The sequence below is a fragment of the Dermacentor silvarum genome, chromosome 3, assembly GCF_013339745.2.
Source record: "Dermacentor silvarum isolate Dsil-2018 chromosome 3, BIME_Dsil_1.4, whole genome shotgun sequence".
Lineage (NCBI taxonomy): Eukaryota > Metazoa > Arthropoda > Arachnida > Ixodida > Ixodidae > Dermacentor > Dermacentor silvarum.
In genome coordinates, this window is record NC_051156.1 from 225,666,890 (window position 1) to 225,690,700 (window position 23,811).

Here is a 23,811-nt window from a genome sequence, read left to right on the forward strand (position 1 = left end):
GTGGATCGCAATGTTTGATTTGCTGTTAGCAGTCTTACCTTGAGTGGAGGCTTAATTAGCCGGAAAAAAAAAACGAAAAAAAAAAACACTACTGTCATTGGCTACGCGTTAGGCGCGTAATTCAAAACGTGAGAATTCGTTTTCTTCATTAACATCGACATTTTTCAGACTGAGTTAGCAGACCGATCCCATCTGTTGGAGCTTGATGACTGTAAGCACTTGCCATACTTATAAGCGACGAGGACAGCGTGAATGGCTTTCACAAATAGTCATGTTTCTTTGTATGCAATGAGCAGTATGCACAAGATGGTGGGTAGTAATGCAGTGGGATGATGATGATGATGACGATGATGATGACAGTTGGTGGTGGTGGTGGGCGTTTCGCAACGATGTGGGTACGGCTTGGGCAGCGTCACTTGAGGTTGTACTTTTTGGTGCCTCTGCTGTACTGCACAATGGATATGACGGTCCAGATGAGGGCGACGAGAAAGCTGTAGGCTCCCAACAGGAAATACAGACCATCGTAGGTGCCTATCCGGTCCCGGAAGTAGCCTGCACAGAAAATAACCAACTCCATTGCTTTCTCTTGCTCAGATCACTTTGGCGTTTCATATTAGTTTCCATATTATTGTTCACTTGCTGCTAGCAGTTGTGCTAGCATGCAAAAAAGAAAAAAAAAAAACGTCTTTTTTGTCTATGTCTGCAGATCATGTCATTAAATGCATAGTTAAAACACCCGTCGGAAGCTAATGTTCCTAACAATTTCCTAAGAATTTCTTTCTTGGGTCTTTTTATTTCCGCATGCAGCAGTTTGCCAAACTAAATAATCATTGCGCTGTCGTGACGTGTATATCGCTCTTGAAGACTCCATACTGCAACAGCACCACTTACAAGAGGGACGAGCAAACGTGACCGTTACTAGTAATACTTCACCAGCATACGTGACCTTCACTAGTAAAGGTTTGCAGCACATCAAGGAATTGGATAAAGTTATGGCTAAATAATTCAAACGTAATACACAGATCACTTGAACACGCTTTAAAAAATCTATAGAATGTTATTACCTGCAGTTTAGGAGGTAAAATATTTATTATATTTGAAAAGTCATCAGCATATCTAAGCATAAGCACGCGCTCAATTTTTAATTTTGTTTAAAGCTTGTTAACTTTGCCAAAAGGATGTTACAGAGCACTGGCACTAAGCAGGAACAGATAGAGACTTCTTTTTTCTGGTCATAAATTTTTTCACGAAATTCAATGTGTGTAAGTACTTTTCTAGCAGCTCTAAAAAGGCTCCTAAAATTACGCCACGTACAGCCTGGATGAGCAACTCAACGGATTCTTGAATACGACCTCTGACTGCTGCCATAACTTCATTTGGTGGAACCGAGTAGTAGAAGGTCAGGAGAGGATGGTAATTTAGTCAATCATTGCAGTAGCGGTGGTTGTGCACATTGACATATGCATCAGTGGACTGATCAGTGTATCGTCACTCGACTTAACTGAAAAATAATGTTTCTATCTAGAACCATGAGTGTGATAGTAAGCTTGAGTGCGTAATGTGCGCATGATCGGCACGAAGACGACGAAGACGATAATGACGCCGACAATGTGCGCGAGATTTTCACGTTAACAGAAAAACTAAACGAAGAACCAGCCAGACGAGACCACGCCGACGTTCCAAGAAGAAGAAAGAAGAGGAGACACGAGGCTGCTCGTCGAGTACTTACAAACAGTCACGCAGTGTTCCTCAAGTTGTTACGTGGCCCCCTATATTATCCAATATTTTACGTCAGTTTCATACCATGTCATTATGATATATATGTATACGCAGACGACATGGAGCTCTTCGCATCAGACATTCACGCACTGTACTATAGCCGCGTGCAGACATACTTGTGTGCAATTGAAAAATGATTAGAAAATATTCGGCTCTTCATAAATGTCAAGAACTGTTGAATTTGAGATTTTCTGTGAACAATCCTGTGAACATGCGACTTTGATACCGCCTCAAAAACATACCACAAGTAGACTTTGTCAAGTAACTGGGTGTAATTTACGACGTCTCCCTTACCTGGCGTGGGCATATTGATTATATGGCTAAAGAAGGAGTGAGAGCGGTGGGAATGTTACGAGAATTATGCAACAGTTGATCAGGAATGCAAAGGGACCTACTTTTTATGATTTACAAAATGTATATGCACCCTACTTTAGAATTTGGGCGTGTACTATATTCTGGTGCAGCAGTTTATAAATTTCGGCCTCTTGTCTTGTTGGAACAGGAAGCTCTTCGGCTCTGCTGTGGATTACCAAAATTTGGTGCTAATGACGCGCTGCACGAGGAAGTACGGTTACCATTTCTCTTGTGCAGATTTCGTTTGCTAACTGTTCAGACATTCTTACAAAATGCACGAACCACCAATCAGAAGGTAAGAAACCGTCTTTATTTCCAGCCGGCGTTATTTTTTGGAGCTCATTGGCCGAGATTAAATACGCCACGGGTAGCCTTCGTACAAAACCTGGTAGAACCTTTGAATGTCGGCATCAGAGACATACCAATTACTGGCGGTGCACGAAAATCACTAGAGGTCATTTTTGATGATATCTATCCACGTAATGCTAAACATATTTCCTATAGCAATTTAACTTGGTTATTCCAGGATCACTTAACGGGTCTAGCGATAGATACTATCATTTCTACAGATACATCAGAATGTGAACAAAAGTCGGGTATTAGCATTTTCTACCCTGCTCTTGATTGGTATTTCTCCCGCATAATTTCTGATTTCATAACGGCATCATTTGTTGAATTCCTGGCGGTAATATTATCCCTGGGAAAACTACCACCTTCATCAATAGTTATAATAACGGTTTTGTTATCCTTATGTTCATCACTCACTGCCATTAGTGAATCTCACATCTTGCATACATTCCATTCTCTTGTGCCCGCTTAAACTAAGACTTGCCTGGGTATACCTGGACATAAGGGATTATTTATGAATGAAATGGACCTGGCGAGAGCGGGTCTCGGTGGCCCCATTCTCTCGGTACTTCCTGTGTAATCATACAGATAGATCACGCGTGACTTTTAAAACCGAGCTACAACCAATTTTGCGGAGTATCGTCATTGCTATTCCCTTGGCGCAGAAATTTCTTTCACACTCCGAAACTGAGATAACTTTCACTGGATTACGGTGTCGAAAAACTTCCTTAATATTTTATCAACACAGGGCTGGTCTGGCTCCCTACCCGCTGTGTCCGTCCTGTGGCGAAGATGAGACACGTGATCGTTTTTCCCTTCATGTTGTAGAGAATTTACATATGCAGAGAGAACATTAAGAAAAAATTGGAGTGAATATTGCGATTACCGAAATTATTTCTCTCGGACACCCCTCTCTTGGGCAATGTCGCAAGGATACTTGCTTTGTCAATGAACATATATTCAAAAAGTTCTTTTAGTTAAATTTACAATTATTAATTCTTTTTTATTTTCATTCCTTTCTGAATTATCTCAATTATCTCTCCCAACACACAGCCTAGCGAGGGGAGGGGGAGGTGGAACAAAATGACACCTCCGTTCACTTATCACGGGGCAAGAGTTTACGAGATATGAAATGTCCAAGTGCGCATGCTCCGCATGACTGGGCATTGACCCTTTTGGCGGCTATTCCGTGGTCGCTGCCATGTTTGATCACGTGGTGACGCGTCCATTGCTTGCCTCAGCTGCCTCCGTGTGTACAATGGATGTGCAGACGCCCCGGTGCGGCTCAGCAAACCTCTATTTTGGCGGAGGATATCGTGGACGGTATCGGGTGAACGACAGGTAGCGTCGGCCACAGCTTCGGAGGAGATGTGCGCACTTTCCGAGCTCATTCCAAATGGCGCGAGCAGCGTATATGTTCTTGTACTAAACGCGGCGCTAGAAATGCATTCCAAGCTGTGCAAATTTTCTGCTTACGAATTGAATCAGGACCAGTGAGTTTTGCTCTTCGTTCTTTATTTGCGAACACTTTGAAGCAGTGGATTGTCATGTTTCTGATTCAGTAAAGTTCCTCGGTGCGGTTACTATTCGATTGTTTATTCTCTGCCTAATCGCTCGCGGGTGTTCTTAGTTGCGGTAGATTTGTTCTTGCTGCACACAAGACTTGAAACATAGATGCTCTGTAACATAGCTTGTAGTAATGTAACTTGTACATCGCTAGTCACTCACTTGCTATGTCGCGAAACGTTCAGCTTCAAACATTCGTGTGCTGTCGTCGCCGTCACCCATGCTTCGGCGCATTGATTCAAGTGTGTGGCTATTCACTTATTCTTGATACGTTGGCGATAGGGTGGCCTTAAATTTGCATGTGGGTTGGGGTAGACGCGTGCAGATAAGGTGCGAGAAATGTGCCAGGAAGCGGCGCTACTCCCTTTGTCACTGTGTACTCACTCTTGCCGACGTGCAGGGATTCAAGTAATGTATTTGAAGGCTAGCGATACAATGCTGGCGGGTGAGTGAATTTGGTTATCCACGGGAAAAGCCGTGCATAGCGAAGGGCTGGCAACACAAGCAGTTCTTATGTAGCGGTGGTTCATGAACTTGGCCACACAGATTCATTTCATTCCTTATTTGCCAATCACTATTTCTACAGCCAACTGCAGCACACGTCTTCTCTCTACCGCTACACATTTTGCAGCATGAATGGAGCACAGTGCGTTAGCGAACACCCAGCTGTTTTTCCGACAGTTCATCGACTGTTCGAAGCGACTATCGAAGCTGATCGGAGCGGCATCCCATCGTGGAAAGAGGATAGCGTGAAAGCAGTTTCACTATACGCCGTGAATCGAACAAATAATTTGACGACAGTCATTTCGATCTACATTGCCATTTTCAAACAGTGAAACACGGAACTAGACGTTTATGACGATTCCTTTCGGCTTTCCAATATAATAGTATCCGCCTAAAAGTCTTTGTAATTTTTGCTATAGTTAGTTTAAGTTATTAAATGAATTTAGGTTGGATTTTTCTGCGAATTACGTCCATCTGGGCAGGCAATTCATCTGCAGCGGAGTAATTCGAGTAAATGTTGCGGACTTAGGAACTGTCATAAGTAAAAGAAATAAAAACTATGCCTCATTGATAGCTAATTTAAAGTACAGTTTGTGAAGTAATTTTTTGTTTGTCTTTTTGGAGAAAGGCCTTTCCAATGGAATTGTTGGCTCACGGGCAATACAATTGTACAATGCGGATCGCGAGCCTTTCGTGCGTGATATCTGCGGACGTGACTGCTCTTTCAGATATGCGTCAGAGTTTATAGACAAATATAGCGGGAACTGGAGTAGCTGTAGGTATCTATCGTTGATACTTTAACGCTTCTTGGAGGACACGAGCTTGAGGCCTTGAGACGTACGTGCTCGGACGACATTTATGTCATCACATTTATGTTGTTTATTTATATTGTCACATTTATGTTGTTTTGCACACGGGCCGTGTAGCACCGGCAAATTATAGTAAAACACCTGTGGTAGTGTTGCACTCCCGCACGCACACATTGCTACTGTCACCATAGTGACGTCACCGGCGTTGACTGATGGCAGCGGCGCCGCCGATGAGGAAGCGCGCGACGATAGGGACTGTCTATACGTAATTTGGTGTTGCCAAAATGCCACGCAATGTTCATGTATGCGAAAAATAGTTTCTTGGAGTGAAAAAAAGAAAGACACGTTGGTGCCCCTTCGTGTTTCTCGCAATTAACGTGGTGACGTCAGGGTGTCGGGGTAAATGAACCCTTCCGTTCCGCTGCAGCAGAGTATAGCCATCAGCAGTGGGCGTTTCCAGTTGGTATTCCTTCCATGACTGAATGAGCCCGATGCTGCTTAGCTTGGGTGATTTGAGGAGAGCCAACGCATTCAGCAAGACACGACCGATGTCTACTTGACACCACTCAGAACTTTCAGACGATTCTTGCCGTTGATGAGCGAGTAACGCAGAGGAATGAAGCCCAGCGTTAATGAACGATGCCAGTGTATCGAGCTATCGTCAGCCTGTGGCAGTCTGTGTGTCACTGGAGCATCTGACGGTTCGGGCATCGTCGGCCTATTTTATGTGCACTACAGGACGAAGGCTTCTTCTACCAGCATTCTCTAATTACCACTGTCTTATGCGAGCCTACTACATATCTATGCCTTCAAACTTCCTAATCTGAGTAATCTCACCACACCGTCTAAACACCTCTGCCACCTCTGACTGCATTTTGCCCTTTGCGCCTAGTCTTACTCGAATAGACGAATACCACCAGTTATCTGCTCTATATACGCAGTACGTAACCCGCTCAACTCCACTTTGCCCTCTTAATCGATCTCTCTTTAATCTTAATGGACGTCGGTGATCGCATTTACAAGCTTTACGGGGACAACGCTTTTCGGACAAAGCAAGAATGTGCAGCACACATAAGAAGGAGCAAACGAACATCGTTTTCACGTTCGCCTTTCCGTAACTTGGCGCCTGTATGTACTTTTCCATTGTGCAGAGAGAGTGCGCTACAGGATTGTTTGGCCCTCGGTATTGAGTGACGAAAGGCGCAACAACCCCCTGTCTTCGGAGGGAGACTTCGTCCACCTGAGAAAGAAGGAGGCAGACACACGGGGAGTGCCCGCGTCCTGCCCGAGGATTTTGATATAACTGGGTGTAGCAAAGTCATGGCTCTCATGGTAGAAAGCTTGCTTCAGCTGCGGGAGCCTTAATTTCTACATTATGCAGCTTCCAGCTGTTGTCGACCGGCAAATTGGGCGCAAGTTTCTATGCGGCTGGCTCGGCGTCGACTTCCTGATTCGTGGTTGACCATTTTATGGAAGGATTGTACGTCTTCGATCTCCCGCCGGACCTTGCGAACACAGACGTTTGGAGCGGAGGTCGGCTGCCACTGCTGGTGCTACAATTTCTAAAAACGGCATTATAAATTTTTCTTACAGTCGGATGTGTTATCGGGTAAGAGTATCAGGTTGAGTATTGGTTGTGACTATGTGGTATGAATACAAGTAGGATGTTTGGCTATTGAGTAACATGAATGCCCAAGCATCAAACCGACGCTTGTGCTAGTATAACGGTACGTTTCTGGCAACATATGCGCTCGTGCACGCGTGTTCTGCACAGTCAAAATGGACGTAGTACGACAACAAGGTTATCAGTCGACCGAAGCAGCGCCCATATAGACCGTCTTGAAATGGTAGGGAAGGAACCCCGTTGTTTTTTTACATGGTACATGTCATGCTAAATATCCCAGCTATGCCCCCCCCCCCCCCCCCCCCCCCCCCCAGAGAATCTCATTTGGCGTTGCGTTGCATATAATGTATGCCTGTTGACATGGGATGTAACGCCTTAGTTACTCGTGCCCCGACGAGTATCTGGTAACAGTAAAGCGATTTGTGGGCCTCACAATGGGCGGAATGCAACACAGCGATTGACTCACCGATGAAGAAAGGCCGGATGAGGGAAATGATGCCCAGAACCATGCGGTACATGGCGAACGTGGTCGGCATGACCCGCACGCCCAGGTAGTCTGCCAGCAGCACCGTGTTGAAGATGCCCCCGCTGCCGACGGCCACGCCCAGCGCCACGGTGACGGCGAACGTGAGCTCGTAGGCGCGGCACACGGGCAGCGCGAAGAAGGCGGCGCTCCACACGGCGTACGTGAGCACCATCATGTGGTCCTTGCGCAGCAGCTTGCGGTCGGTGAGCACGCCGCTGAACAGGCGACCCACCAGGTCGCCCATCGAGAAGCTGGTGAGCAGCAGCGCGGCGCGGTTCCTGCTCACGCCGCGGCTGATGGCGAAGTCCACGATGGTCACCGGAAACACGACGAACGAGAAGGAGAAGGTGATGCCCGTGAACACTATGACGTAGAAGATGGGCCGCCGCAGGAACGAGAACACGGCCAGCTGACTGCGGAACCATCGCTCGAGCTTCTCCTCGACGTTGCTGCTGCCCGTAGTGCGCTCCACGGGCAGCTTAATCTTCTCGGGCGTGCACTCGTTGTCGACGGCGACGAGCCGCAACTTCTTGTGGCGGTCGATGCGGCGCATGCGGCTGAACGGCGACTCGAGCAGCATCGAAGCCGGGACGGCGTTCAGCGAGATGGCGCCCAGAAAGAGTAGCGTGGTGCGCAGCCCGTACGTGTTGATGATGCTGAAGAGCATCGGGGGGAAGAAGAAGGAGCTGAGCGTGCCGCCGGCGAAGTAGATGCCATTGCCCGACGCCCGGTGTCGCTTGAAGTACTGATTGATCACGATCGTGTTGCAGAAGTACATCATGCCTTGCCCAATGCCTGCGGAAAAGAGTTGCACCACATGGCTGCAGTACTATTGGTGCTACAGGTACCAGAAACACGCATTGTGAGGAAAGCATGGTTGCGCTGAAGAGTGTGAGGAAAGCATGGTTGCGGAAAGACTTGGATAGGTCAGGCGCTGACCTATCGTTTCCTACTTTTCTTTCCAAGTCCTTTCTTTTCCGCTTCGCGCAACCACGCTTTCCTCAGATGTCAACCTATTCGCCCAGCAACAAGTTCTACTCAAACACGCATTGCCCGTGCTCTTTGAGGCTATACGTCAAGCGCTCCGTAGCATACTTGCACAGGCGACGTCCGTAGCAGGTGATTTTACATTCAGCGATATACGTAGCCGTAACCGGACGAGCGACCAAGTCGCGAACTCGTAAATGATAGGGCTTACGAAGAGCGTTTCGACTTGTCTCCTATATCCACAAGCACCTGCTGTAATGAATCTCAATACGACCGTTACCGGATTCGCTCAAGACGCGACGCGATGATGCTACTGTTCCGTGACTCCAGTAGTCACAGTGGGACTAAGTTCAGTCACCCTTTGGCTAAATAGAACTCGCTCAGATGCTAATTGTACTTTACTAAAATGGCGCGAAACAAAAAGAATACGCAGGAAGGCTCACAGAAACGAATGTTAGTCGTCTTTGTTTCGTTTCGCGGCGTTTTAATGTTCCGCACGATGCGGCGGCAGGCATTCGTCGATATCTTGACGCTTCTGCACCTTGTAGCACTCTCCGTGCACTGCTATGACAATCGCTGGAAACAGACAGGCGCCTAGTGGGATATTGTCGCAAAAACAGCAAGCACCGTAACGGCAGAAATGTCATCGCTGCGGCGTATATGAGCGCGAGTAGAGCGACGGTAAACGAACTTCTTAGTGTTCTGACATGTTCGGCACAATGAAATGTCTCCAAGAAGGCGCGCCGCTATATTTCGGAGGTATGCTGTATGGCCGGGTGCCCCATGAATTCACTTCATGTGCTTGTGGTATACCATGCAAGCACTTAAAAGTGCAATTTTATATAACGCCATGGCTCAATGCGCGACGAAGATCTCTAAGCGACCTTCGCAGCGTCATTGCGACCGTTCGTTCAGTTTCAAGCGGCCCACTTTGGCAGTGCGGTGTCCTTTTCTGGGTAATGTAGGATTTACATCTAGTGGGCGTCACTCGGCGTCACGGCACCCATGTGTGCGGCTGCTGGGCGTGTTACACCCCTCCCCTCTTCGCTTGCTACTCCCTCCTATTTGGTAACGCACATTTTCTATAGTCAATGTGAAATAATTTAAAAGGGCAACGCTCCTATTTGTGCCTGCAATTCGGCACTTAATTCAGTAAAAAGAAACAGACAATATGGCGGCAATTTGACGTGTCACATTTTGTAAGCGTTCGCGAAATTGTGCATCTAAACACCGCAAACTCAGCCCACAGTTAGCAGCTATAAAGTACCATACATTCAAATGACATAAAGCAAACAATATCCCGCACATGCAAACAACGCTCATAGCGCAGCGGAATGTTTTTAACACAATCACACAAAGAACGGCAACTCTAAGCCACGCGTGCGCGTCGCTTGTCATACGACGCTGCTGGCGTTATTACGTCTCGCGCCACATGTCCGAGCGCCTGAAAGCTGACACCACGCACGCTGTTCCGTGAGCCACTGTTCTGCTTGGGCCCATACTTTTCATGGGCTCAATCAGCTGCCTCGGGCGCAAACGTTTACGGCATTCGGCTGCGAGCCGCAGAGAAAACAGAGGCTCGAACAGAAGCAGAGCACAGCCGCCGCGGTCCCCCGAATGACGCCACTGTTTACAAGTTCCCTGTAAAGCCCTGCGCAGAGTTTTTCACGCGTCAGGCCTGCGCCACATCGCCCAGTAACCACGCGTAGCAGTTAAACAAAAGAGATGATAAAATTGGTATAGGGTGGTCACCGGAGAGCCACCTCTCAACTTCGCTGTGGCGCCTGCTGACGGGTGAAAAACCTCTCGTGTGGCCATGTCTTCAACATTGCTCAGTTGCAGCACCAGCAAACGGGAAAGACAAAAAAAAAAAAAAAAAGAAAAAAGGAGGACAAACAGGAGTGCTGTAGAACGAATCCTATTGCAGCTTTCCAAAGCAATCGTTGCAGGGAGAGACTCCTTCACATCTTTGGAAGCAGAGTCTCTTCGTTCAGCAATGTACTGGCAGGAATTTGGTTTGCTACATTTAGAAAGGAACATGGACCGTCACTGGTGGGACGTGTTGCTTTCTCGACTTTTGCTTTTTTTTTGCTTTTTTTTTAAATTTAGTATTTGGCTAAAATTGTAGCGCTTCACGTCCTTACTACGGCACGTTTACGGCGGTTGTGCGCCGACCTTCTATGCCAGAAATACGAATCGCACAGCTGTTCTATCTGTTTTCGCGCTAAGTACTGGTCACATGACTGAACTGTATAAATAACATCGTGAGGTGTGTGTCATTCGAGTGACGGGAGAATAATCGGAAACTTAGCTACATTAACGATGTGATAATTCGTAATTTTTACGATGACACGTATGTTTCTTTTCTTTTACGAGAAGCATAGCACAAGGTTCTCATCACATCATCGAAACTATCGTGCGATCAGGCACACTCGGCTATCATTACTTCGCTTCACATTTAACTGAAGTTCAGAACTCTTGGTTTTCCAAAGATGCCATTATGAAAGACTGGAAATCAACCTAGTTAGAATGTAGAATTCGTTCAAATCGAAAGACTTGTTTGACGCAGCCTGCCGTATACGTCGCTTTCTATGTCATCATTTTACTCCGCGACAGCCCGTACGCCCGATCTGACACGAAATACAGCGAGTCACCGCAGCTCTGAATTCGCAAAGCTTGTGATTGTCTTCCGCATCAATCTTTTCCTCGTTCTGTCAATTTCAAGAGACTTCTATGCGGGCGCGGGTTTCTTAAAGACGACGTTTTTATGAGGGCAGCTGAACAATGCTGTGGATGGGAAGACTACTTTCATCATATTCCAGATAATTTTTAACGCCGCGCACTGGCAGACAGAGGTGACTTGCCTCCGGTCTGCAAGAGCTTTCAAATCTGCATATGCTCCCGGATCTTCCCGAGCGACCTTCGAATGTGCACGTCATGCGCAAAACCACAGAGAGGCAGACAGACACGTGCTTAGCGGAAGCGAACACAGCGGGGAGCAGCAGCATGTACAAAGAAGAAGTAGAAGTGTGACAAACCTATGACGGTTCCCAGAACGACTGTAATTACCTGGACCCGAAAGACCAGGAAGCAGAGCATGCAGGCGCCGGACACCGTGAGTGATCCGATGATGGACAGCTCTCGCGTGTCCACCACCTTGTACACCACGCTGCACACGATGACTGCGAATGGCAGAACGGGGGCGTGTCACTCGGAGCCGTGTGGTAGAACTTTGCCTACACCGAATGTGTTGGTGTATACCAGGCATGTAACAGTACGTGAACCCATTCTCTCTTGACATCACGCGGACACAGCAAAGGCGCGTGAGCCATGCCGCGATACCTTTTGCAACGTGCTTCTAGGCTCTACCGAACCTAGTGCCATCCACAGCAGTGTTACAAGTAATATTTCTAGTACACCGTAGTTACAAGTACGTCACAACCTGGTTAGCTGTGATGCATGTGTGACATGAACGTACGCTCACAGTGTTGACACAAAGAGCAGCACAGAGCGAGTTCATTCCAGCGTAGAGTAAACACAGGACTTGTCTTTGATGTCACGCTTGGTGATGTCCACCTTTATGAAGCAAACACGAAACAAACGCTCGGTAGGAAATGTTCAGAGATGAAGTTGATATTTTTTGCCGGGAAAGCTGAGTAGATTTTCGCGATATGGGACGACAGCTTGCAGGATGAGGCGAAATAAATAAATAAATAAATAAATAAATAAATAAATAAATAAATAAATAAATAAATAAATAAATAAATAAATAAATAAATAAATAAATAAATATGCAAACAAAGCTTTGTGTACTTAGATTTCGATTCACGTTAATCAAAATTTAGCCCTCCACGACGGCGTCTGTTATAACACCCTGTGCAGTTTCAGGATGCTAAATTCCGCAATTTGATTTTAATCACGTATTAGCATGAGGAGTACAAAACTTGAAATTGGGAAGGAAATTTGGAACGTACCCCTCCTTGCTGTCGTAAATGGTTTACGGAGCATCAGAATCGGCCTAAACGTCACAGTTACAGCCGTAATAAACATATACAAACTTATTAATCGAGTCACAATGTACAGTGACGCTGCAATGCTATCACAGTCTCATAGTTACCATGACGTCACTTGCACAACGATATTTTTTTTCGCCAATATCTTGTTAGAATTCATTACTATCCTGTATTAAAGGACTAACCACATCTGGATCATTTCGGTGCAAGTTCTGAAAACTGATTTTCGGTCTTTGCAGTTTGAACCACGTTGTTCTTTACCTCTGCTTCTTTACATTTCGGTTTCGCTGCTTTCTACAAAATTTACTTCGAGTGCATCACGTAGGTCTTTCCTAATTAAATCTTAAAATAAGACAGGTGTAAAGCTCATGGGTGTACGAAAAAAAAAAGATCGGTGCACTGGTGTGGTAGTGATACGTACAGCCCCTCCACCATTTCTGAGGTAGCCGTTTTATTATGAAACCTTCCAGAGAGAGGAAGACGCGCACCCGATGGCGGTCACAATATTGACAAAATTTTGAGATTCCAATAACTTTTTGCTGTCGCTTGATCGCTCAAGCAACAACAACAAAAAGACATTTTGCAAATTATTTAATAGCAGTTTTAGGGCATGACTGCTTTTCAAAAGTGAGAGGCAACGTTCGTAGGTACTGGATACATTAGCTTGCAACAAGTTGTGCATTGCTCCTTATGCAGAGCCGTTTTGCAGGCTTTAAACAAAGTCTGCAAAATATATGCAAAATATAAGAGGGCTGCGTGGTCACATCGTGCCTCTTCTTCTACTGTGAAGAGCTCTTGTTGGCCGGGCATCCATCGTTCCGGAATTGCCCCGTGTAGCACGTAGTACATAAACGGGGTTGGAGGACGACTGAAACTGTTATGCGCTTCTTTTGACCGAGAATGGAGGCTTCCTTCTTTGAAAACCAGCTCGAGAGCGCTTCATTCATGGCGGGCGAGCTCATATGTTTACGGTGTTGTTTATAGCCTCGAAACATAAACTACTGAATCATATATGTTGTACCTGCATTGTACAAAGTGGCTTGCCTCTTGTATTCAACCGAATACTTTTGTCAACTGTTCATGAAACGAATATCTGGTGTTCTCCCACTACCGAAAACTCAGGTCATTACGAAGCTCTGGCGAGCTTGTATCTCCTCCCCCTTTCCTCCCTCGCCTCTAGCTCTTAAGTAATAAATGTTACGATGCTACTTTTTACCAAGAGCATTTCACTCCCACAAATAATGATAATGGTTGTGATGGTGGATTAATAACATTCTCGATCAACCGCATCGGGGTGCCCTGGGTTTTCACAAGGTTGTTGGACAAGTTGGCTTTACCGCGTGTCATCCTGCTTGACTCGAAAAGTAATATTGGGAATAAATGTTACACATTATTTTCCCAGTCGTCGGTTTAAGTTGCGATCACCCATCATCTGTCTTGCAAGACATCGCATAGCCCTTGAGTGTAGCTTGAAAACAGCAATGTCCTGGTCCACTTGGTACTCGTTCAAGAAATTGAGAGAAACACAGGCTGAATACAGACCTATCGCACACACAGTCAGACGCTAACTTGAAACTGCTTATTAATGACAGTCTATACAGGCAAACAAGTACCAGTCATAGATGACCTAACACAAATAAATACTAAAACGGAAGAAACAAAAGAAAAAAAAAAAGAACGATAAACCGATATTACTAACTGTCCATGCCAGTGTATGTGTGTCTATAGGCAGAGTTGCCTGGGCCTAATGAAGCTGCCTTAAATCAGCCTTTTGCTCAGATACCCGTTCCACAGGGTTGTATTATTGTTTGCAAAAATAACGATGATTTGAATATTTGCGTGTGACGCCGTGGATGCTCACTGGTGAAGCTGGCCAGCGTGTCCATAAGGCTGAAGGACCAGGCGGCCTCCTGGCGGCTCACGTTGAACACATCCAAGATGGCGACGAACAGGATGCCACTAGAGCGGTTCACCAGCGTGAGCCAGAAAAAGTTCCAGGCACATGCCACGCCCACGACCCAGCTGCGGAAGGTGTCCTGGTAGGGATTCGCGGGCGGCTTGCCACTCTGTGGTTGCTGCTGGCCGGGCGCCGAGCTGGGACCTTTCTTCTCCAGGAGCCCGGTCGTCATGGCTGCCGGGGGGCCACTTCTGGCACCTAGCGTGTGCCAATCTGCAAAACAGGTGTCGCATAATTAACGGCCGCCGTAATATTCCTTCCAAGTTCGTGGACAGGAATTACGCTGCAAACACGAACGCTGGCTTTACTTCAACTTTCTTTGAGGCTTCAATGATTACTTGTTATTTATAAGTATGTGCCGAATTCCGTATATGCATCTCACCATAGCCTCCGTCATTATCAATGTCCGGACAAGAGTGCTAAACACGCCGCCGCGTCCAGCGCGAACACGTGTGTTTAAAGGTGCAACGGGCAGGTGCACGGAATGAAGGCGCATAGTCAGGTGAGAGTTCTTGTGCTCAAATTGTTCGTATAAGGGCAAACGCCAGATAGGTTCTATAGGACATATCGAAGGCGACTTTGCCCATGACCTCCCAGTGGGTTGGCGCGGGTGTCGGTATCCCGCCGGAAGTATTCGTGAATGTATACGCAAAGTTTATATTTGATAAGAATGCAATCACGTGTCACTAGCATCGTCAAGTGTTTTCGATATGTGTAATCTACTAGCTGAATTCAAGATATTATTCAAGTACCAGCAGATGGGTTAATATAAACCCTCTATGTTTACCGCCAAAGTATAGAGCGAGTGTGTGACCTCTGTTGTACGCAATCAATCAATCAATCAATCAATCAATCAATCAATCAATCAATCAATCAATCAATCAATCAATCAATCAATCAATCAATCAATCAATCAATCAATCAATCATAACAATAATACTATTAATACTAATAATTTATCACATAAAGCCTGAATACATAATGTCGGCTCATAGGCATCTCTAAAGCACTCCGATCTGTTAATGGAATATCGCATTATATTCTGGAGCAATTTTGATTTACGCGGTTTTCTGCGATTTAGCCATTCGATATGCGCCACTAGAGGTGTGCGCCCGTTCTTGGCTAATCCTCCAGAATGGGTATGCGTCACTGACACAAGGAGGTGGGGGGGGGGGGGGGGGGTAGAAACATTAAATTCACATGAATGTGCCAATGTTACAAAAGGGATACAGAAGTCGTGACATTTGCGGTCCACAAGCATGACCATTGCATGAGATTAAGTGTTGCATTTCTCGCCTTATAGGCACGCGGAGAGAATATGGGCGTATACAGAGAGGACGTCACGATTACATCACGTGACGTCATTGTGATGCACACTGTAACTAATTTCAATAAAAATCAAGTGTCCCGCGGTATAGCTTCGAACCACTGCCGCCGGCGCAATAACTGGTTACCTTAGCCACTGGGCGATACTCTGTTTCTTCTTTTTTTTTTCTTTTTTTTATGCGTGGTATTTATTGTATCGAGTGCTACGCTGTATATGCCAGGACTGTACAAGCACTGACCAGCACATCACACACCGATGACCATAAAAGGACCTCGAAAGCATGATGCATCTTGCAGCACAGAAAAATACAAGTATTTTTGCATCTAAAAGAGCGGCGACGACAGTTCTGATCAACATGTGATGTCAGTCCGGTTGAAGCTCTCTTAGGTTTTACATATACTTCGAGCGAACAATCATTTGACTAAGCTGAAATTTAGAAAGAACAATAGGCTTAGTTCTGTGGTCCAGCAAGTTCGTTTTCCGTAAACTGTGTATTGGAATTAGTAATAATAATAATAATAATAATAATAATAATAATAATAATAATAATAATAATAATAATAATAATAATAATAATAATAATAATAATAATAATAATAGATATATAAAGTGGCACGTCATCTTCATGTTGTGTAATCAAATATCTCATGGTATGCTGATTCAAATGAAAGTCTTTCTTCACAGTGCTTTGTAGGACATCCTTACAACTTACGAAGCCATGCATGCGAAGTAACGACAGGGCGATGAAGACAAGCCCTTGCCGGAACTTTCACTCCAGCGAGATCTTTTGCTCCAGCACTGCGCTTTGACTGTTTGTAACTTTACCCGGCTCGCCTGTATCTACCTGACCGAGCCTTCGACAACAGTCATAGCTAAGGTGCGGCGAGTCGAAGACGAAAGCCGAACGTCGCAGTGTTACAGCACTCAGCACGAGGCTTCCGTGGTTGGCGACGCGGTGCGTCTCGTAGGCTGTGCCGCGGTATGCCACAGGCACGGTAACAATGTTACGGGAGCTGTGAAACCTTTTGGTGTAAGAGCATGACAGGAACAACTGTTCCCCCACTTCTGATGTGGAGCCGTCACGGCAGCACACACAAAAATAAGATGAAATCAATAACTGGACGACATCTCCTCTGGCCGGGAACTATAGATACACGTTAAAGAGAAAACAGAACGCCTACCAAAATGATGTTTTTGTCGAAGACCTTGACGTTTCGACTTCCACATGGAAACCCTGTTCACTCAAACAGAATACCATTTTGGTCGGCGTTCTGTTTATTCGGTATAATATGTACAAAAGGAAGATGTAGAGAAATGAAAAGAAAGAGAAAAAAACCATGAAAACGTGAATTTTTCTTTAATATTTTTGGTGCTGCGCTCCGATCGCACACATGGGTAGACAATCAGAGCATGCGCTCGTTTTCGTGTTCAGCGCGACGGCGAGGACCCCCACTTGGAAACGACTCGGCGATAGCCTTTTGTGAACGGTCCCGTTTCATGTAGCGCGCATGTACAAAAAAATCCGCCTCCATTCCACCCTGTGAAAGTGGATGTACACAGCGAAGCTGCTACCGACGGTAGACCACCACCACAAGTGACGTATACGTCACGCGCACGTGTGTGCGGAAGCGCAGCATGCATTCTCCTAGGCCCTCCGCCAAGCGCAAGTGCGGTATTGAACTAATTGCATTTCTCAAAGTAAACTGCATCCGAAAATTCGTGAGAAACGACTTACAAACAAGCTGCTGACGTGATAGCTTGTTTGCAGCTTGTGATGCCTCTTTGAGAAGCAGCACGCTTCTTTGCACGGTCTCCGGAATCGGCCCACATTTTTTGTGTGAGAACCGCGCACGCGGACACGCAAAGTTCCGGCCAACTAGACGCTAGCTGCTTCGCTCTAAAACAAGAGAGTCCGCTGCATTTTCGCCCAGCATATTTTGACGTTCTGCAAGAATGCACTAGTCCAATAAGTGGAGAGATCAGCCTAGCAGGGCTGATCACAGTGACTTCCTTTAGATTTCTCGGTGACTCTCCTTTAGTAGCCTTGACTTCTCAGGCTCTAGTTTTCAGCCGTCATGTCACACGCGCGCTACGTTAAAGACAAAAAAAAAAAAAATTCATTGGTTGATTGCAGTTGGTAGGCCGTCACCAGAAATCTGTTCTCTTCGCATTTTACTCATTTGAGAGTGCGTTCAACGTTTCTTAAAGACGAAAATGAATACGTGAATTTTACTCGGAGCAGAGTTTCGAGGTTCAAGAAAGCGACGTGAAATGCAATGCGTTCGTTCTCCGTGTGGGGGCGCCATGGTCATTTTCCTTTAACTCCTATTCGACGACATTACGGTAATCTGAGTCGGAGACGCTTTTTTAAAGATTTTCTTAGCAAGTTACCCAGCCTTTTCTGTTTCGAGTATGTGTGTTTTTAGCCTACTCCATGTGCCGATCTCGCGGAGATGTGCAGTTTAAAAACATGGGCCAGTCCCGTGGGCATCCGGATTAATGCGCACTCCTCAACGAATAGCACACATGTGTGTGTCATTCAACACATTTTGTGTCATGCATATAGCCAATCGGGATTTCGTCTTCCAACATACCTTTCCCTGCTTTTCCTATCTGTGATTGCACGTGATTTCACTGTAGGATAGGCAATGCAGAAGGGTACCAAAGAACACGAAACTATCGCAGGGTTTTATCGCTGCTCGCAGCATGTGCTGAATCATGGCGCATTATTTATTTATTTATTTATTTATTTATTTATTTATTTATTTATTTATTTATTTATTAGTTACCTGCATCGCCCCGTAGGGCATTACAGCAGGGTGATTACAAACGTAATACATGAACAAATTATTTCAATGCGTGGAAAAAAAGCATCATTTTCTGTGATGTATGCAATGCTCGATAGCATTATGCATACGGAAAGTGACGTGCTCGATTTATGGCTTTGCTTGATTTATACTGTGTGCCTTAATTGGTTTCTTTTCTAATGCAAAGCATTTTTGGCTAATCCCAGGCGCTTCGCGGTAGGTAGATTCCCACCTATCCGCCGTGGGGGTGTAGTGGCTTTGGCTTTACGCTCCTTAGCCCAAGGGCACGGGATCGAATCCCGGCCGCGGCGGTCGCATTTCAATGGGGGCGAAATGCAAAAACGCCCGAGTATCGTGCGTTGGTGCACCTTGCTGGCCGAAATTAATCCGGAGTCCCTCCCTACGGCGTGCCTCATAATCATATCTTGAGTTTTGCACGTAAAACACCAGAATTTAATTAAGTTTTTTAAATGCGTAAGCCTTTCTATGCCTACAAAACGAGGAAACCTGTCCGTCCGTCACGTAAGATGGATGCAATCGCTGATACCCCCGTAAGCAACGACTCCCGTAAGGCTGAGGCTACAAGCGCTCAGCAAAGTGAAGCGAACAGTGCATACATTAATTGAAATCACCCATACAACATACAGAACAGCATACATTTCAATAAAGAACAAGCTCAAAACAAGCATCCGAACCATCAATAAAGCACTGCATATCAGCAGCTGTAGTGGTGGTCTTGCAACAGCTTCGCTGGACATCGATCCATTTTCGCAGGTTGATAACGGCCGATAAGGGTTGATAAGGGTCGGATCGAGTCCGATAAGGTTGATAACGACCGATAAAGCTTGATAAGTGTTTATGCTGGTTGGATCAAGTTCGATAAGACTGATAATGACACCGCGCTGCGTGGAGATGAGCAACTGGCACAATGCTTACGCATACTTCGACGATCTTGAACAGCGAAGCTGTTTAAGCCAGCCGTAATTTGTGGTGCGTAGCAGTGGTAGCCATGACAACCCGGAGGAGGAGGAGGACGCGGAGACCGCGTGCGCAAGCACGCGGTCTCCTCCTCGCCAGCTCCCTGCCTTCCCGACCCCTGCCTCTCTTCTCTCCGCGGCGCTCTGAGCCAGGAGAAAAAAAAATACTCCATCTCCCGCTAAAGGGAACCATGTGTGGATGCGAAGCGGCGGGGAGATGGTTAGCTTGAGCGGGAGATGGTTTCGCGGCAGCGGCCCGAGCGCTGATCGCGGCGCTGCACAGGAGAGAGAATGAGGCGCGCGCGCTCCGTCATTTTCATACCGCGGAACTACCGTGGCGCCCCCAGCGGAGTATGCAGCTGTCGCACCACCTGTCGTGTGCGCCGCTCCGGATTCCTAGAGGAGAGAAAGAGGGGGAGCGTAGGAGAGGAGAGAGAGGCGGAGAGGACTCGCATGCGCTGTAGGGGTGTGGGACGCGGGAGGGACGGACAGAGCCGCCGGCAAGATATATGCTGCGCATTAAAAAAAGCGAAAGCTTGCACTAGGCCGCGCAAAGCTCAAGACACAGCGAAGCTGGCCGATTGATATCGAGCGGCTTGCCTCCAACGCATTCGGCGTCGGCAAGCGACAGCGTTCTTGGCACTGCACGAAACTTGGTTAGCCTGCCTGCGTTTGTGGCATGCCAGGAGCGCTGTCGCTCGTAGGCGCCCACGCGTCCATTGCTAGTCACGCGAAATGTCGCGAAAGGGAAGGTCCCGCCGAAAATGATCGCTCGAGAATACCTTCCTACATGCGTAGTTAAGTTAAACCAAGTTAAGACTTAGCAGCAACCAAGTTCATACCTAGCAGCAGCAGCCAGTAAGCTTCGCTGTGCCTAAGCTTTGCGCGACCGAGTGCAAACTTGCTTGATTTTTTTTTGGGGGGGGGGGATTCCTATCTCACATTGTTTTATGATTCAGCGATAAAAACTAAAATAAGAATTTAAGTGTCCTATATAGTGGAATCAGCCTCCAGCGGAGCAGCCCGATGCTCCAGCCATGAAACGATCATCGGCCATGAAACGCGAGCTAGCTTTTCCAGACGTCTGGCGCGTTCCGCACGAGCGAGAGCACGTTTGCGCGCGCCAGCTTCCAATGGACCACAGACTCGGGAATGAAATGGGCAAGTGAAAGTCAATCTTTGTCCTTCGCGTCGTCACGTCGCATAAAAAGTTGCTCATAAAAGCGACAGAGCGACAGTTTCTCTCAATCTTTTTTCGTGGCTGAGCTAGCGTTCTGACGCGCCGTGTAAGACTTCACCGCCTTCGGAATTAGCCCAGGTCTAACGAACGAAACAGGTCGTAACGGTTGGTCGCTAGTTAAAAAAGAAAAACCCAGTTGGTATGCCATCGCTGTTACACCGTCGTGTTGTTATATTATCTTCGCCTTGCTGCTGTCGTCACATACTCGCACTATGCTTAATTGAGTCTCGCACATAATTGATTGCCTTGCAGAATCCGCAACGACGCTAGACAGCCATGCAGCTAACTGCATAATGCGATTCCCACAGTGCGTGGGATCTGGATAATAATATTAATGCAATTATCATTCGTTGGGAACTTCAGGCACTTTCAGGGGACTATCTTTCTGTCTGTCCGCCTGTCTCGGTCTCTAACCATTTTTCCGCCAACTTAGGCCACTGGGTGGTGGGAATGCTGTCACACTTGCTCCAATCTGCTACATTCTATACTAAAGCTGCTACATCCATGTTTCAAGTGACAAAAATTGCTGCAATGCTGCTCCAGGACGAGAAACGCCGCGCTATCTAGGAGGCCACAGCGAAGAGGAGTTGCGGTAAACACAAGGTGGCAGTCACCTCCGCCTTATGTGAAAAGAGTGCCGTCGCATCTCCTGCCATTCATCAAGCTAAACGAGCTGTAGGGTCATGCAGCTAATCCAACTCAGTGCTCGCACCCGCATGTTTGCGGTTCGCCATTAGGAAACTCTATGCGCCATATTGGCGGGTTGTGTGTAGTTTAGGACGAAGTTCTTTCGAGCCTAGTAGCACGCGCTCGGTCAATTTCGCGTTGTTGGCGTGTCCCGCAATCGTAGTTCGTACCGGCGGCCTGGCCGTGATGGGAAAAGTGGTCCTGAACCGATGACGGGCGCTTCGCACGTTCGGTACGGCGTCTGTGACGTGGCACTCGGCAAACTGAAACTTACCCCCTTGCATGTTATTAGCCGCTTTGCTGTGTCACGTTTATCTGTGTGCGCGCATAAAGCTGCGGATTTGTAGCTCGGCCTTTTTATTAACTGGACAACTCTAGGCCTAAAATAAGATTGGTGGCCGCGTGATGGTTGTAATTTGGTCGTGAGTGGTCGCGTACGCGGATTATCTTCGAGACTATTCGCAATGCTGAAACCATTCTTGACGCGCAGGAATAGTGTTTGGCCGACAACCATTAAGAGTCATCTTTTTTGACTGCCACAAAATCTGCTCCAAATGGTCATTTTTTCCTGCTACAGAACCTGCTCCAAAACGCTCTTGGCTCTTACCACCACTGTCCGTGGTCTAAATGGATACAGCGTCGGGCTGTGCTGAGGGAACAGGGTCCGAAGCCAACCAACTTGGGTCACTGGGTCTGTGTGACGTGCCGCTCTTCAATAAACCTCTTTGACATTGCCCACTGGGTGTGTGCCGCTCTTGAATAACAAAAAAAAGTTTTATGGTATACAATGAAAACAGTGAACACACGGTGTTGACACAGGGCCACGAAATACCTCGGGTAAAAGAATACAAAATACCTTGGTGTATGGATAAACGAAGGCGATAGATATCTGGAGACACAGGGAAAAATTAGCCGCATATCTGCTTGCTTCGCTGCAAATGACGTCGAAATCTTCTGCTGCCCCTGATACGTAAGACCCTGTATTCTCTACCCTCCCACCCCTCACGCTCTTTCCCTCCCCTCTCACTCCTCCCATGATGGATGCAATAGAGGCTTTGCTGAATTCAATTCAAATTTCCCGCGTTCGCCCTGCTCTCGCGCCACCTGTTGGGACCTTTTATTACTGTTGGCTTAAAGCCGGCTACAAAGCCGCGGCTTCAGTCGGCTTGTTTTTAACGCGTAGCGTCTCTTCGACACCATTTCTAACGCGTTGATTTTTCATTTACTAACGTAAAAAACAGTCCAATGTGTATTCTTAATTAAATAAACGCTGCGGATCACGGTTATGTACATATATTTTGCCTCAAATGGGTCTGAGGTTTCCTTTGCTCTGTATAATGTTGACGTGTATGACCCCGTGCCAGCAGCGCTAGTTGGTTTTGGCCGGGCAGTTGAATCCAGTGACAGACATACAAGGTTTCTCGCGTTTAGGTAGCCCGAGACACACTAGCGTCTTTAAAAATAAAAGATGTCTCCGGAGCTGGGCGGAATCACATCCGCGGCATATCTTATTGAGACAATCTCGTCCGAATGTACATTCACTCGAGAGCCACGCGTGATTTCTGGCGCCGCTAGATGGCGGAGGGAGAAGCGCGAGAAACCTGGCAAATGTGTGGACACAGAACGGAGGTCAAGGGCGAACAAGTACGGGGTAAGTGAAAGTCATCAGAAAGAAAGTGAGAGAAACAGAGACCGCGGTGAATTGGATGCAAAGAATGGAAACAAAAAGGACCACGGAGATTCACAAGAATGGGAAGAAAGAAGTTGGACGGGAACATCTTTGCGATAAAACAAAGGACAGTGCCTTGCTATTTGAGGGGTTGCCTAAGAATAAAAACATGTGGGAGCAAATATTCGTGACAACATGAGGCATGTGTATGCTGCAGCAAAAATCCGGAGACCACTCAGCCCACCCTAATGGAATGCGAAGCCCAGTGAGACCCGGAGGTGACGCACACCTTCCAGAAGCGCTTGCATTTAAAGTGGATAGAAGCATCAACCGGTCAGCAGTCGAGATGAGCAAGAGAGAGCATTGGTAGGAAAAAAAAAGCAGAGAAGTAACTGGTACGACCGGATCCGTTACAGGCATAGGTAGCAATGCAAGGTAGATAGAGAAGTTCTGAGGAAAAAAGAAGATTATGGAGATGTATACAAAAATGCTAGAATGAAGAAAACATCTGTAATATACCTGATTAAACCAAGCAGGCTAGGTGACTATTTGTCACCGCCCCGTATCAAAGGCGATGCCAATAAATCGTCATCATCATCATTGAGAGGAACCCGGCTGCATACACACCTCATTTATG

General features: G+C 46.6%; 1 protein-coding gene across 1 annotated transcript in view; it reads right to left on the reverse strand.

Annotated features, from left to right (window-relative positions):
- Window positions 1-253: 253 nt before the first annotated feature.
- Window positions 254-23,811, reverse strand: part of LOC119446814 (monocarboxylate transporter 9) — a 38,956-nt gene continuing 15,398 nt past the window's right edge. Inside the window, exons 2-5 of the mRNA XM_037711377.2 lie at window positions 14,372-14,680; window positions 11,536-11,679; window positions 7,451-8,305; window positions 254-552 (exon numbers count right to left, since the gene is read on the reverse strand). Coding sequence (XP_037567305.1) covers window positions 413-552; window positions 7,451-8,305; window positions 11,536-11,679; window positions 14,372-14,639 — 1,407 coding nt within the window. The 5' untranslated portion in view covers window positions 14,640-14,680 and the 3' untranslated portion in view covers window positions 254-412. The remainder of the gene's footprint in view (window positions 553-7,450; window positions 8,306-11,535; window positions 11,680-14,371; window positions 14,681-23,811) is intronic.